The sequence below is a fragment of the Zea mays genome, chromosome 5, assembly GCF_902167145.1.
Source record: "Zea mays cultivar B73 chromosome 5, Zm-B73-REFERENCE-NAM-5.0, whole genome shotgun sequence".
NCBI classification, from domain to species: domain Eukaryota; kingdom Viridiplantae; phylum Streptophyta; class Magnoliopsida; order Poales; family Poaceae; genus Zea; species Zea mays.
The window spans coordinates 33837702-33854801 of record NC_050100.1 but is presented as its reverse complement, the minus strand read 5'-3'; the positions used below and the strand labels follow the sequence as shown (position 1 = coordinate 33854801).

The window sequence follows — 17100 nt, the reverse complement described above, 5'->3', positions numbered from 1 at the left end:
ACGGTGTGGTCCTGTCTTGGTGGTGTCGTTCCAGGCAGAGCCTCTGGTTGGTCCCGTCTTCAGAATCAGCAACCTCTTGGGACCTTGTAGTCTGTCTGGAGCAGACTTTCCTCTCCGTCATCTGGTGGTCTGTGCCAGACGAGGCGATTTGTTCATCCTGCAACGCCTCGGAAGGTGTGGCGGAGGAAGACTTCGGTGGCTGCAGTCACAGGCAGCCAGTATTTGATTCAAGGAATGGCTACTGACCATGCAGGGGGCACTGATGCCGTCACTATCAGGGGCCGTTCTCGCCGGAGTCACTCTCGCAAGAGGCGAAACCCCCCCCCCCCCACCCCTCCCAGAGATGATGGGAGCAGGAATTATATGCAGCCCCGTCTGCCTTCTTCAGGACTTGTACCCCCATGCTTACTGGGTTGGAACCACGCCATGACTGTTGCCGAGGAAGATCTTCGCTTGGCAGTGGTTGTCTCGGTGATCAGCAATCGTGACCCAGTATCTGAATTCGAAGTGGCATCCCTGCTCTCACCAAGATTGGAAATCATTAAAGACTCCCTTGTTCTCCGTTGTTTATCACCAAATAGTTTCCTGCTGGTTCTCCCGTCTGACGATTTGGCTCAAAGGCTTGACACGAGGTGGTCCATTTAGCGGGCTGCGACTTTCACAATGGTCTGCAAGCGATGGTCTAGATTTTTCAACTCTTCTGGCAGAACTCTTCCTCAGCTGGTTGACCTGGAATTAGATGGCATCCCAATGCACGTGTGGGAGACGGCCACGGTGGAACATTTAATAAACCCATTTGCTTGGCTATTTAAGGTGCATTCGGATACCTCTGGCTTGAGTGACCTGGTTTCCTTCAGATGCTCTGCCTGATGCATTGATACATCCATGATTCCGGAGTCACGGGAGCTCTGGATCACTGAGCCTCTGCAGGCGCCTACTGGAGATTCGCAAGGAGTTATTTCTTTGGGTTATTCAGTGAAGATCAGATGGTTTATCCCTTCTTCAGCTGCTGCTGCTCCTTTGGTCTCAGCCTCACCGTCGTCGCCTCGTGATCATGATGATGGACTGATGGCCCTAGGTCACACCGGCGGCCTCGGTCACACTCTCCACGAGGCGGACCACGTGAAGACATCAACGCTTACAATCTCGGGGAGCAGGGACAGCAACGTCGTTCAGCCAAAGAAAGACTAGGACCCAGATGCTTGGATTCCAAACAAACGAATCCTAACTCTTCTGAGCTGGACAATTTTGTGGGTGGCCCTTGCTGCGATCTCAACGAAGAACACCGTGCGGGCCTAGAGACTCCCCACGGGGATGACTCGGCTCCGGTGCACACTGAAGAGCAAGCCCAACATGATGTTTTTCTGATCAGACGGACTGCAATCCTATTGGGCAGCAGAGTATCACTAGAGATTTGTGCTCAGTTCCAAGTGTCAAACACCGTGCGGGCCTTGAGGCTCCCTTCGGAGAGGCTTCGGCTCCGGTGCACATTGAAGACCAATGCAGCGATCACACTGCTGAACACCGTGCGGGTCTTGAGAATCCCCACGGGGATGACTCGGCTCCGGTGCACACTGAAGAGCAAGCCCAACATGTTGTTTTTCTGATCAGACGGACTACAATCCTATTAGGCAGCAGAGTATTACTAGAGATTTGTGCTCGGTTCTAAGTGTCAAACACCGTGCGGGCCTTGAGGCTCCCTTAGGAGAGGCCTCGGCTCCGTTGCACTTTGAGGAAAATTCTCATCATCATTTTTTCCAAAGCCAGGCCGCTGCAACATCAGAAAGAAGGCTCATAGAGGCGTCAAACCTGCTCGTTTACCATAGAAAAAAGAAGCATAACAAGCCGCTGGTTGAAATTGCTGAAGAAACAATGGAAAATAATATCAGTCCAGCACTGCAGATGAAAGGCGAGGACCCTTTAACAGCCAAAAAAGAGGTATTTCTTAAACAAATTGTGAAAGAGAAGTCTCTGGTATTCTGCCAGCCCCAGAAAATCCACCTCCAAAGCCCATAATCTCTGAGCGTTCCACTGTTGTGTCCCTTCGCCGCAGCCACCGTATTGCTGGAATGGGAGCAAAAATTGGCAAGCAAGATCTTCCCTCAAGAGCAACAAAGAAAGTTATGAAGGCTCTCAAGGTGGTGGGGGAACTGGAAGAGATAGATCAGCAAATCAGAAAAGACTATGAAAAAATATTCTCTGAAAGACTTCCCCTCAATCACATAGAGGCTCTCGCAGCCTTCTTTGGGTGGAAGGTGCCGGATGAGCTGAGGGCAGAGGCTCAATCGCATAGTGCTGCTGCCTGCTGAGTGCCCCCTTCTCTCTTTTGTTGTTTTTCTAAACATGTAATTTATGGATCCAAGAAAAATATTTATATGGAATGTTAAGGGACTGAATTCTACTTCGAGACAGAGTTCTGTTCGCAGTTTTATAGATTCCCTGGGAGTGGACATTGTTTGTTTGCAAGAGACTAAGATGCAGGAAATTACCAGATTCAAAGTGATAGCCATTCTGGGAGTAAACTTCGAGCATTTTGTCTACTTACCCTCTTTGGGTGCCAGCGGAGGAATTCTTGTGGCCTGGAAGAGCCATTTACAAGTCACAGGATTGAGTAGAGTGGACAATTTCAGCGTATCTGTGCAGTTCAAAAACTCCAATGGCCAGCATTGGTGGTTAACCAATGTCTATGGTCCCCAAAGCAATGAAGATAATATCTCCTTCCTGCTAGAACTCAGACAGATCATAGCAGAGTGTCATGGGCCTTGGGTTGTTTCAGGGGACTTCAATCTTATATACAAAGAGGATGACAAAAACAACGCTTTTTGCAATAGAGCCATAATGGGGAGATTCAGGAAATTTATTGATGATACAAGTCTTATTGACCTGCCTCTAATAGGGCGTAAATATACCTGGTCTAATCACCAAGTGTCTCCTACTTTGGTTAGATTAGACAGAGTCCTGTGCTCAAGTGACTAGGAAGATATTTTTCCCAATAACCTCCTCCAAAGCGCTGCACCAAGTGTCTCCTACTTTGGTTAGATTAGACAGAGTCATGTGCTCAAGTGACTAGGAAGATATTTTTCCCAATAACCTCCTCCAAAGCGCTGCCTGAGGACTCTGATCATTGCCCCCTTGTGCTAGGTCTGCAGAGCAACTGCTTTGGCAAGAGGCGGTTCCATTTTGAATCCTTTTGGCCAAAGTTGGATGGATTCCAGGAAGCTGCCAGTGAAGCATGGATGTCTATCGATGAAGGAGTCCGCCCAGTTCCAAGCTTCGATAGGAGACTAAAAGCCACTGCTAGGTCCTAGCAGAAATGGAGTGGGCAAAAGATTGGACATGTGACCTCACAGTTAGCTTTAGCAAGGGAGATTATTCACATGCTTGAAGTAGCCCAAGATTTCAGGCTTTTGTCCCCTTTGGAGGATTGGCTGAGATGTGGACTGAAAAAGCACTCCTTAGCCCTTGCCTCATTTAAGCGCACCATTGCACGTTCTAGATCAAGAATCAACTGGCTCAAAGAGGGAGATGCTAACACCAAGCTATTCCATATGCACGCCAGATATAGAAAGAACTTTATGGCAAAATTGGTCTTTGGAGATAATGTGTTTACTGATCATGCTGACAAAGCCATGCTGGTGGATAATTTCTACAGAAGCCTGTTGGGAACAAGATCGGATAGAACTGTCACTATTAATCTTAACTACCTGGGGCTGCCCTCTCATAATTTGGAGGATCTGGACTTACCAATTACAGAAAAAGAAGTCTTTGAAGCCATTAAAGAGTTGCCATCCGACAAATCTCCTGGACCTGATGGGTTCACAGGAAGATTTTACAAGGCTTGCTGGCCTACCATTAAGGAAAATGTGATGCAGGTTCTGGCAGCCATTTGGGACAGGAAATTTGGTCACTTCAACAAATTTAATTCAGCTCTTGTCACCCTTATTCCAAAAAAGGAGGGTGCTGACCAAGTCAAGGACTTTAGGCCTATTAGTTTAGTGCATAGCATGGCCAAGCTAGTCGCTAAAATCCTAGCTAACAGACTGGGGAATAAACTGCAATCTATGGTCTCTCAAAGGCAGAGTGCTTTCATCAAAGGCCAGTTCATCCAAGACAATTTTATGATTGTGCAACAAACTGCCAGACTCCTCCTTCAGCAAAGACAAGCAAGAATCCTTTTGAAGCTAGACATTACTAAAGCTTTTGACTCAGTATCCTGGCCTTTCCTCCTCGAAGTTCTTCAAAAACTGGGGTTTGGGCAGATTTGGACGGATGTTCTGAGTGGACTGCTATCTACCTCGTCCACACATGTAATGCTCAATGGTGTTGCTGGTGAAAAAATTCAGCTCAAAAAGGGCTTAAGACAGGGAGACCCCCTCTCACCTATGTTGTTCATACTTGTCATGGACGTGTTAGGTTGGTTAATTTCAAAAGCTGATCTAGAAAATTTGTTGCAACCATTGTCTTCTAGACCTTTGCAACACAGAGTGTCCTTGTATGTTGATGATGTGATCATGTTTTTGCATCCAAAAGAATCTGATATTCAATTGGTTCTCAAAATTTTAGAGATTTTTGGAGAAGCTTCAGGGCTGAAGACCAACATCCAAAAAAGCAGTGTGTACCCAATTAGATGTGGGGAAGAGGAAGTGGCGACCCTTCAGGAGTTTCTCCCTTGTGAGATCTCTTCTTTCCCCTATAAATACATTGGCCTGCCTTTGTCTTTGAACAAGCTTTCCAGAAATCAAACTCAATACATAATCGACAAGATTGCTGACCAGCTCCGTGGGTGGAAAGCTGACTTGATGACTAGAGCTGGAAGAAAAGTGCAAGTCCAATATGTTATGACATGAATGATCATCTACCTTGCAATGGCGGTGGACTTACCTCCAAGAGCTCTCAAGGACATTGATAAAATTAGAAAAGGATTCTTGTGGCGTGGAAGAAAAGAAGTCAGAGGGGGACACTGCCTGGTGGCTTGGGGTAGAGTGTGCAGGCCAGTTGAGTTGGGAGGTTTGGGCATTTTCAACCTTAAAGAGCTTGGTTGGGCTCTGAGAATGAGATGGTTGTGGCTGGCAAAAGTGGAACCTGATAAACCTTGGGCAGGACTCCCTATGCATTTTCCTTCAAAGGTGAAATCCTTCTTTCATGCTACCATTCACACGGAAATTGGCAATGGATACTCGACACTATTTTGGGAAGATAGATGGATTCATGGACGAAATGTGATGGACATTGCTCCCAGATTGCTGCTAGCTGTGCCAAGGCGAATTCAAAACAGTAGAATTGTCCATACAGCTCTAGCAAATAGAAGTTGGCTAAATGACATCCAAGGAGCTCTCACTGTGGAAGTCCTTGCTGATTATCTTGATCTTTGGGATGCTATTCTCACAGTAAACATAAATCCGCATAGAGAGGACAAACACATTTTTAGGCTTGCTCATAACGGCAAATACTCGGCCAAAGTAGCCTACGAGAGTTTATTCATTGGGTCAACATATTTTGGGCATTGTGACAGGGTTTGGCACTCCTGGTCCCCCCCAAATGCAAATTTTTCCTATGGCTTGTGGCGCTGCAGAGGTGTTGGACAGCTGACAGACTTCAGAGGAGGGGGGGCTTGATCGCCCTGATCAGTGCCCTCTTTGTGACCAGGAAATGGAAACCATTGACCATCTCGTGAGCTGTGTGTTTGCAAGAAATTACCGGTTCAGGCTGCTGAGAAAGGTTAACCTCCAGAATTTCACTCCTCATGTCTATGAAGAGAATATCATGCTCTGGTGGAAAAGATGTAGTGATCAGTTGCATGGAATTGCCAGAAAAGGGCTAAACTCGCTTATCAGTCTCGGCCTCTGGATATTGTGGAACCATCGAAACGCATGTGTTTTTTACGGTCTTTCTCCCTGTCTTAATACAGCCATCAAGAGGACCGGGGAGGAGAGGGATCTGTGGGTGTTAGGAGGGGCTACAAACTTAGATCTTCTAACAACCCCAATCCCAGGTCTTTAGATCAAAATAGTTTCTGGTTCCTTTTATTTATGGATGTATTTTTGTTTCTTTGTTTTCGACCACCGTAATGGGGGTCTTCTTGTACTGATCCATTTTGGATCCTTTTTTTCCTTCCTTCTTAATGAAAAGATGTGCATGTCTCTTGCGCGTTCAAAAAAAAATATAGGTTTACTATGAAAATATCTAGCATGATTAATCTAATGATGCTTATTTGGTATCATGAATATTAGTGTTTTTTAATATATTTTATCAACCATGAGATTGATTGACTCCTCGAAATGTGAGATGTGCACTTATATTTTGGGACGGAGTATTTCTGAAATCCATGTAGCAACTCAACTCACTTTTGCTTTAATTAAATAATCCAACATAAACTAAGTCTCAAAGAGTCAAAGGTGTCTCTGCCTTATGCTTTAATAATGTAATAAATGAGCAGAGAAGTCTCCATTTGCCTAATTATGTATGCATCTGGTTGTTGTGGCACATCAACATGCAGAAATGCTTCCAAATTTAAGATCCACGAGAGTTACATTTTTTAATGCTATTCTCAAAATATAATCTCATGGACAAATAGTACACTTAGTTTGAGTGCAAAAGAAACCATGAAATATACAATGCTAGGTATTTCATTTAAAATGTATGAATCAAAAGTACTGTATAATAAGTCACCAGCCACAGTTTTATATAAGATTGGAGGACACAGAATATTCATATTATCAACTGGCTTATATCATGAGAAAATTAAGAAACAAGGGACCAGACAATTCTTACTTGATCTTGTAAATCCTGCAGATATGCATTTTTCTTGTCAATCCGACCTTTCAGTCCATTGACCTCTGTCTGCAACATATGCGTAAAATTAATGAAATGAGCAGACAGGGTCAAACTGTCAGCAAATCCATTATCAGATACCAGGAGCAGAACCTTCAGTTCTTCAATATCATTCATACTTGTCTTGGGCAGACCTCTCCACTGTATTTCCTTTTTATCTTTAGATATAATTTCCATAGCCATTAGGACATTCAGCGCATCATAAACTCTTCTTCGGATATTTTTCTCATCATATTGTTGCTGCATTTTTAACACAATCAGAATGGCATTTAACTACTTGATAAATCACTGAACAAGAGTCGTAGTAGATACTAGTATTTCTTACCGCAGACGAATTATCAGGATCTGGAGAGTCAATATTAATATTGGGATCTGAAAACTCAGCAACCAGTTCGTCTGCCACCTGAAAAATGCAGGTCATATGCATAAATTTTCTGATGCTGGATAAGAGATGCGGGAGAAAGGGGATACAATGTGTTCATTTAACTAAAGATAATGATGTGGAGGAGGGACCAAAGCAGAATCTCCATCCCACACTGTTAAACCAAGATATATTCCTAGTATAGATCAATATCCAATATTGTGAAGTTGTGATAACCCACAAAAGTCTCTTTCTATAATATTGTTCATTAGTTAAAGAGTTATTCCTGTTTTCTGAAAATAAGAAACTACAAACAATATAAGATGATTTGAACATGTCCAAGGATACCTCCAAAGGCACTAATGTGGGATATTAAGGAGCGATAGTAATGGGAAGAGAGGCCGAAATTAACATGGAAAGAGAGAGTAAAAGGAGACTTGAAAGGATGATATATACTCAAAGATTTAGTCTTGAATAAAAGTGAATGGAAAACAGCTATTCACATGCCTAGACCTTGATTTGTGGCTTCTGCTGAGTTTCAAGCCTACCCTAACTTGCTTGGGACTAAAAGGCTTGGTTTTTGTTGCTGTTTTTTGTTGAAGAAACTGCAAACAATAGTTTGATGCTGTTTGTGTTTTTCATGCCCCAAGAAGGCACTAATATTGACAAGAGGTGGCAAATCCACACGGTAACAGTTTACTTACGCATACCAACACATGGTACTCCCTCCATTCAAAATTGTAAATCGTTTCAGCCTTTTTTAGATACATAGATTTTTACTATACACCTAGATATAGTGTATATCTAGGTGCAAAGAAAAAAACTATGCACTAAGAAAAAGCTAGAATAACTTACAAATTGGAATGGAGGGAGTAAATATAACAGTTTATTTGCCACTTCTTATCAATATCAGCGCTCTTGGATCCAGAGTTCCAGACCACTTGGCACATCAACAACCACGGTTCCGGAGAGCGATTTCGTGATGGCCTCTCCTACCCTCAGCCCAGCTCCACCTCCTCCTTCCCTCAACCCCTCCCCTCCCACCACCACCCACCACCGTAGCCCCTCGCCACCTCTGCATTGTCCTCTTAGCTCTCGTGCCACCCAGGTGGGACGTTTAAAATCCCAACGCTGGAGGTCCTGCTGCTATCCATGAGTGTTGCCCCCCCCCCCCCCCCGCCTCCCTGCGGCCCCATGTGTGAAGCTTGCTAGTGTGGTGAAGACGGCGAGCTGCATGCAGCGTGAAGGGCAGAGTCGTTGCGAGTCCAAGCGACCGGACAGTGACGGCTGGCAGGTGGTGGAGCGCAAGAAGAATCTTCGACGTGATCATCTTCCTCGTCGAGGGTCCTTAGTGGACCTCCGGATGAAATGTTTTAACTGCTTCTCCACCACCCACCTCACTGCAACCTGCCGCCATCCAACTCGATGCTTCCGATGTCTTAAGCTTGGTCATCAGGTTTCCTGTTGCCCCTCCCTCTGCGCAGATCATCAAGTGTGTAGGAAGCCTGTGTGGTAGCGTCTTGAAAGGCCATACGAGCGACCTTCGGTGTGGCAGCGGCTGTCGGAGAAGGAGCCCTTGACTTCGGGAGGTGGACGTTCTGATTCTCGGCATAAGAAGTATGTTTGGGTAAGGATTACTCCTACAAGTAAATCTCCAATTAAGGATTTCATCGCTGTAGCGGACTCTCATCGTTCTCTGCGCAACAAGAGGAAGGGGATTCACTCCAAGGGAGGGAAGAGATCCCTGGTTGGCGGTGGCGATAATTCAAGACACAAGCCTCCCATCTCGTCTGACGGTGCTGATGATCCTCATTCTCTGGTGATGCCTGAAGGTCAGAGGGAGACTTGCTCGTCGCCAACGGCTTCACGTGTCATGGTTTTCTCTGATGAGATGACGCGGGAGGAGGTAAAGTTGCGTCAGGCCTTGTTCGTCACCATTGCTGGAACTAGAACTGAGGTTCTTGGATCAGAGGTCTCCGCAGCTTAGAAGTGAGGGTAATTTTGGCGGACCAGCATAACGCTCAGAGGGGTCCTTCGCCTCCTTCACCACCGAAGGATGATAATCAGCCCAGAGATTTAGACGACATTGATGATCAGGGGCACCACGACTCTCATCCTTGGCATTCGGGTAGCTCCCATAATCAGCGGCGGTCGGTTCACCTTCGCCTGGGACCACCCCCGTCACCTGGACAAGGAGGTGTCACGCGTGCGTCTGGGGAACAGGAATTGTTGCCTCCAGTCGCCTCGGGTGTTGTGGCTGTTGCACAGATGCGGGAATTGCAATCACTGGCCTCGGATGGCGCTGAGCCGTTTAATGAAGAGATCCTAGGAGAAGATATGGGGGCTTGCATCTTCCCGATGCAGTTGACCAGCCTCGTGTGGAGAAGATGAATAGTCCCCACGATATGGCTTCATGCAGCAGTTGGACAGGCCATGATGGGTCGCTGAAACTCCACTAGGTCGTTTCTGCCTTAGTCCATGGTGACTGGGCTGTTGGAAACGACTGGGCCGAGATCGCCCCTTTCTTCAGTCTGCCCAGAGGCTTTTAACTTTCGGTCCAACCCTCACCCTGGGTCGCCTGAGATGGTCCGACACTCTGGAGTCTCGCCCCACATTAATGGGCCGCCTGAGACCCAGTTGTCGAAGCATGTCTCACCCCAGATGCATGAAGGACCGCTATGTTGAGCCGCTAGAGACGGCGACATCCGCGGCAATTAGATCTTCATCAATGATCACTATCCTGCACCCTGAAGCTCCAATATTTAAAGTCTACTTTAGAAGGAAGAAAGGAGAAGACCAGAGGCTTGACAGGGTTCATGACCTATCAGGAAGGGCAATATCCATTCAGCCCTCTGCTCATCATGATCCTGGCAGCCAGAATCTGGATGAAACACTCCTGGAGGATCAAGTTGATGTTTCAAACAGTCAAAATGGATTTGGGTTGAAAGATTTCATTAGCAATCTCAGCATAAATCCAACAAATCTTCTACCACGCTCCATTATATTAAGAAGAGGGAAACAAGGTCAAAAGAAGACCAGATACAAGGACTTCCTTACGGAGGACGAAAACTCAAAAACCAAAAAAGATCCATCTAGCAAACTAAGCTACACTTCTGACCAAAGAAACCTTCTCCCCTAGAACTAAGTGTCAGGGGAGGAGGCCGCCAAGAAGGAGAGGCTTTTGGCCCCAGCCATTTCCCACAACAATCTCTCTTCCCTAGCTAAACTAAGAGCTAGAGAAACATTGGAGGTCCAACCCTCAAAGATACATTTGTTGCGATGATTCCAGATGATCCAAGCCCCCAAGGCGATGAGAGAATTAAGCGTCCTTATGGACAGTTATATGTATGCTTGTTTCTGGCCTCCATAAGGAGGGTCTTGTACTTGGGTCTCCTGTAGACCCTTTTTGTTTCTTTCTTATTATATAATGGGGCGTAGTTCTCCTGCGCTTTTCGAGAAAAAAATATCATCGCTCTTCCGGAGATACTAGCTCTTCTACTGAAAATTCACACAGGTGTAAAGCATATGGAGTGAATGGTTAACACACGTGGATTACTTCTAAACTTTGGAGGTGTGTCTGTATCTTCTGTGAATTTGTGCTACTCATATGGTTGTACCTAATGTTCACTGGCTGGCTGGCTGCTTATACTAATTTCTGCTTTGCAAAAAGGGATGCTATACAATGTGACTGCACTAAATAAGACTAGGCATAGCTAACATAAAAAAAAGAGTGGATACCTCATTGTAGGTTGTTCTCCCTTTGCTTTCGACTTTCTCACATACTGAAAAAGCATAAATAAAAACTTCATGAAACTTGGTAACACTAACATGCAGTGAACTCCAGCTCAATAATTTGGCCCACTCAAGCATAGTACAACACAGTGCAGCACATGTATGATACAAATAAAACAAATGATTAATTTTAAAAAACTGTGGCAAGTACAGTTAAAAGGGAGACTTGTATGTCAATCTCATTTCTCTTATGAAGACATATATAAACAAAAAACAAATGAAAACCACATGTATGAGTGGTAAAGGAACTCTTCAAAACACCTCTCATGCTAAATTGACGCAATCCACGGCCATTTTTGTCAGGACCAACTGCTCGTGCCCCTCTCTTTTTCTTCTTGCTGCATCATAAATAGAGGGCGCTGTGTTTTAGAAATGTGTTTTGTAGATGGCCAAGTAAATAAGTGAAAATAACTGCAAGTTACCAGATATGAAGCAGTGAAAGCTGAAGTTACAACAAGGTAAAGCAAAACAAAATTTAAGTTATTTAAACATTACTAGTTCTGGATCAATCAATAAGCTAGAATATCCAACCTCGGAAAAAATATGGCCCGAAATCAACAAGGGATACCAAAGGTGGCAAAAAATAGAAAATCGTCCAAAAGCCATGTTCTCTGTGCAAAGGTGTCATGAGCTGGAGCTTCCAGAGTTTCTGTTTCATGATAGAATGAACAAATAAAAAACCATTACAATTAAGATGCCACAAGCACTAGCTAGAATTTCCAATGTTAATAACAATAAGTTGAGAAAGAAACTTAAGAATAAATTTATCAAATATGCAATGACCCTAACAATGTTGTGTGCCTTGTTTTAATGTGCTTGAAAAAAGAGCCACAACAATTAGTCAGGTACAAAAGATCCTCTAAAAACACTAGCGACCACTTCCACCAATTTGGCAATTCTTTTTTTTTCTCGAACCACGCAGGAGGGCTGTGTGTCATTTCATAAAGAAGAAAAAAATGCCCCCCACACAGATTATACACCCCGGGGGGTGTTCAATACAACTCACACTTCTACACTGACTTCCAGAAACGAACCAAAGTGGTCCAGCTTAAGGACCAAGTCCTGGAGGGCAGAAGCCCCAGCCAGGCGCCAAATCTGTCCCTCAGTCATTATAGCAAGCACAACTTTTTGGACAGCAGGCCTTATACCCTGAAAAACACAAGCATTCTTATGTTTCCAAAGCTCCCAAGCAACTAATACCACTAGGGAATTGGATCCTTTCTTCTCGTATTTAGATAAACCTGCAGAAGCTCGGCACCACCATGAGTTATACATCGACTGTTCATGTTTGGCGGTCTGACAGCCGGAATGACTCTCTGAAGCACAAAACTCCAGACCTCTCTAGAGAAAACACAAGAAACAAGGATAAGGCTAATATTTTCCATCTTTGATCACAAAGAGAGCAGGCAGGCTGATGAGGAAGTCCCCTCTTGGCCAAGCGGAAGTCCAAACATGATTATTGATGGCCAGCCAAATAAAGAATTTGCAATTAACAGGAGCCCATGTTTTCCAAATCCTCCTCCAGGTTGAAAAACAAATAGAACCAGTAAACATTGAAATGTAAGCCGCTGCTGTACTGACAAGAAGAGGAGAGTTTCCAAGAGAAGTGATCAGGGGTATCAGGTTGCAATTCTCACGCCCCAGAACAAGCTAAAGACCACACGTAAGGCAAATCTAGAACAGGAACAAAGGCAGATCGGCATGGTACCATCCAGGCATCACACGACCAAACCCCCTTAGCTCAAACCCACAAAACACCACTAGGTCACACGGCACATCACAAGTTCCCGTGAGCAATTAATTAACCGGGGGAGCCGAAACCCCAACTCGACCAAAAATGGAATCAAGCCGGAGTGATCAGGCACCTCGTGGCTGGCTGCGACGATGGAGCGTCGTCGCCGTGGGGGTCAAGTCCGTTTAGGCGGCGGGCGACGGTGCTCTCGCTGGCTGGCGTGGAGACCGACGCCGAGGCCGAGGGCGCGGGGCCGCCCCTGTCGGAAGGCGAGCCACCCCCACCACCGGTGGACGTAGAGTGGGCTGCCCCGCCGGAGGGTCCGGTGCCGGAGAACATCGCGAGCTAGGATCGACCGGATTTTTTTTTGGGGGGTTGGGGGGGGGGGGGGGGGGGGGGGGGGGGGGGGGGGGGACGAGGGGAGAAACCCTATAGGGCGCGACGAGAACTGCGAGGGAATCTAGGAGAAAATTGAAATTTTTGCTAGTGCAACTCCAAAGAAACATAAACCAACCCCACCAAAACAGATATTATTAAAGAATAATAATTTTTCCTGCTCCAACAGCTCTCTCATTCTCCCTAAAATTTTGCATTCTCCCCTAAAAGTTTGCATCCCTCATCCGATTCATCCTCTTCCACATATTTTCGTGTGATCGCTCCCTCCCCAATCCGTCCGTACGCGCATCCATGCTCCTGCGCTTTTGTTTTCGCGCAAAGGTGTTCTGGTGGGGCGGGAAGCGGTGGTGGCGACCGAAGATAAGGCGACGACATTCGGGGAGGCGACAGCGGGTGAGATGATCCATGCAAGATTATTGCTCCAAAGTTGACGGTGCAAAGTTTGCGGGGAAGTGGATTACGTCCGTTGTAGGATCCTCCCGTGGGAGATGGTCGAGGATGGAGCTCAGGACAGCGACGATGGAGGCGACTATCGAGGTACTTTCCATGGTGTGGGGGCTCCTCGCCATCCCATGGCACGATGTGTGGGAGTTCGCTCAAATTCGGCTGCATTGTCTTTCTTCGGAGCCATCGACATTGTTGGATCCTTCGATGTGCCACCCATCGATATGATTTAGACTTCCAAGTCATTGAGTTGTACTCACTCCATTATTTAATACTAGGTGAGTGTCCGTGCGTTGCAACGGAAACATATAATACCACAAAAAATCATGTACAAATGTGTGTTATATTGATACGAAAAAAAGATAGTGAAGATGAGCTAGCAGAAATTTGCATCCAATGTTATTGAGAAGTATCTTACTTTTGGTTCTCCTGAGCAACGACAGATTCTAATCAATGAAATGCTTGTTAGTTGGCACCACTGATGAGAACGAGCAGTTACATGTTTGTTTTCAACAATGATTCTCAGCTCGCCTTTTTCTTTTAAAATCAGCAGTATGATGGCCTGCTGTTGCAAGATTAAACTCGATGCATTCCAACAACACTTGTAATGTAAACTTAGGTCTTCTAGGCAACGATGAAAGACCACTTCGCATAATATGTAACCAGTTTGCAAACTATGTTGTGCAGAAGGTTTTGGAGATATGTGATGACCAAAACCGTGAATTGATTCTTTCTCGTATCAAGGTCTACTTGAATGCACTGAAAAGATACAACTATGGGAAGCATATTGTGGCACGTGTTGACAAGCTTATTGCCACATGAGGTAAATAGATCCCAAGACCCAAAGCTATATATTGAAAATCATTTATCCTTGTCATTTGATCTTTTGATCACTGACCTTTTGCATTTTGTTTGTGTTTTTATCATCTTTTAGAATGGCACACTACCCTCCTATTGAGATGGAAACGGTTAGGATTACAGAATAACACCTGTACAACAGAAGATAGCGAGGCCTAGCTTTTTACCATTACCAGTAGTCGGTAATATTGAGCGAGTACAACCACATAAGTTAAAAAATAGGCTCCCAAATCCTTTGTAAATAAAGGAGAGCCTCTGGAGATAAATAAGAATGAGAAAAGATGATAGTTTACTTGTCCTCAAGGAAAGACTTGTGTATTTGTATGGTTTATTTTTTCCTCTTGCAAGCAGTAGTATAAAGATCTAAATATTGTCGAAGAAGCAAAACGATTACCAGAATGACAAATGTTGTAGGATCATTGATGATGGGAAGCTAGGACTGCTGTAGATTATCCTTTTTCTTAGGGTTTCATCGGTCAGTGTATAAGTAATGTTCATGATGATGTTAATCTCTGTAAGATTAACTTTAGTTTACTAACACTTTTTTCCAGAATTCAAGTCAAATGCATGTTATCTTTGTGCCTACTAAGTGCCAGCATCTGAGCAGCACTTCAAATATTACTTGTTTCCAATCACTCAACGTTGGCATAAGGATCATCGAATGTTATAGTTAACCTTTATAGTTGATGCATCATGGACCAAGAAAAGTTTATGCGGGAGATGCCCTTACCACACATTCAGAACTTAGTCCAATTTTTTGTCTGTCGCTATATTGATCAACCAAAGGACATGTATTTTAGCCACGTGAGGTGACTTTAATTACAACAGGGATTTTGTTTTCCCCATAGGGGGCATTATTGCCGAAGATAATACTCCTACTACCACATGATATAGATGATTATGGACTCTCTTTACAGCCAGGTCAGGGCATTTTGTTGCTTGGACAGGTACATGCTACAAAGCCACAACCACTCTATAGCACAGCTCAAAGCACAGAAGCGGATGCCTAAGAAATAGAACACCCGCCGGTACCAGCACGGTGTGTTGCCTCCCGGTGACACAATGACGCGCAAGGCATTCTGGTGCCGGCTATTCCTTGGACATCTTCAGGAACGGGTCCATGTTGTGGTGGTACCCGCCATTTTGCCTAAGTCCCATGGATGTTGTTCTCCAGGGCAGGTGAGTTCTTGGTTTTGCTCACAACTTGCTGCTCATCGTCGGACCAGTCGCCATCACGTCGCACATGGCTAGGCCATCATACTCCTCATCTGACTTGGTTGAGTGTTCGTCCATAGAGCCGACATCTATCTGCAAGTACCCCATGACGCGGAAGAACATTAGCTTTGTAGTGTTAGGAGGTGCTGAAAAGATAAGGAAAACAAAAAACAAATTGTTGAACACTGAAATAAATCACCCATACCTCGTGCATGTGCAGCATGTCTTTTTCTTCATTGGATAGGTCTTCATCAGTTTCAACATCACGAGGGGCGTCAACTTAAAAGATATATATAGGTATATGCTCGTGCTTTGTCATGGAAATAAAAAACTATCACAAAACATTGATACGAAAAGTATAGTAAGATAACAGTAACTTACCCCTTGCATTTTTTGTTACAACACCTTACATGGTTCAAAATATAGGCAACATTTATTAAATAATTGTGTGTCGTGTAGACAGAAAGGGCATGTTTGGTTATGTCCCCTGGCAAACTTGCCTGGCCAGGCAGGATTCTCAGGAGTTGGATTTCGTTCGCCTGAGGTTGAGATATGCTTACCAGAATAATTTGCTTTTACCAAAAGAAGAGGATAAGACCAAATGACTGAAATGAAGAGGCTTTATGGATCAAAATAGTTTTGGGTGGAGAAACTCTTTCAATTTTGCCCAATAATGCATTTAGTGTCTCAACAAGGAATACACGAGAAACTGCACCAAATTATAAAATGATAAAATATTAGTAAGTAAAACTCTAGATGACTAATATCCTTTTTTGCAAGAAGCATAAAACATTACAGCATGTAGTTTCATATGCTTATGTGAATAGAACAACAGTGTTACTAATAGTATAATCAATTAGCAATTGGCGATATCATTGATCAATGTTAGTCTTAGTCGAAAAATGGCAGCATGACTACTATAAATGAGCAAAGTTTTGACATCAAATGTCATTTTATCAGACATAAAGAATTACTAAATTAGCAATGGTCATAAAGAGTAATCAGATTTAAATGCTACGAAGAGCAAAAATTCCAGCACATACAACTATTACTCGGTATACATCATAATAAAATGATAAAATATTAGCATAATAAAATGATAGACTATTAATCGGTATACATCATAATAAAATGATAAATTATTAGTAAGTAAAACTCTAGAACGACCAATATCCATTTTTTGCAAGATGCATAAAACATTACTAAGGTGTTGCTGCTCCATCGGGCCCATGTTTAAATAGAAGAGAAACTACTATATAATTTGTATGGCAAGATGAAGTGAAATTAAGATGTAGAGGCAAGAAAATTAATGAAGAACATTATTCTTGAAACTATTTTGCATCTGTTCTGGGTTACTACTGCAGTTTGAAGCATGGTAACTATGTATTTTAATGCTATTTATGATACAGTCTTTTTATAACATTACTTTGTATAAGTAAGACAATGTTACCCAGCATGTGTGTTTCTAAAC

At 44.1% G+C, this 17100-nt stretch overlaps 1 protein-coding gene across 8 annotated transcripts in view; it reads right to left on the bottom strand.

Annotated features, from left to right (window-relative positions):
• Window positions 1-13208, bottom strand: part of LOC100273419 (uncharacterized) — a 37769-nt gene extending 24561 nt beyond the window's left edge. For 6 of the 8 annotated variants that reach the window (XM_020553162.2, XM_035967804.1, XM_008683217.2 and 3 more), the window contains exons 1-6: window positions 12850-13208; window positions 11246-11322; window positions 10931-10974; window positions 7157-7234; window positions 6925-7071; window positions 6772-6840 (exon numbers count right to left, since the gene is read on the bottom strand). In XM_020553162.2, coding sequence (XP_020408751.1) covers window positions 6772-6840; window positions 6925-7071; window positions 7157-7234; window positions 10931-10974; window positions 11246-11322; window positions 12850-13055 — 621 coding nt within the window. In that variant the 5' untranslated portion in view covers window positions 13056-13208. Of the gene's footprint in view, window positions 1-2545; window positions 2722-6771; window positions 6841-6924; window positions 7072-7156; window positions 7235-10930; window positions 10975-11245; window positions 11323-12849 lie in introns of all 8 variants that reach the window. The other 2 variants (NM_001147856.1, NM_001360249.1) reach the window with 2 other exon arrangements.
• Between the last annotated feature and the right edge of the window lie 3892 nt (window positions 13209-17100).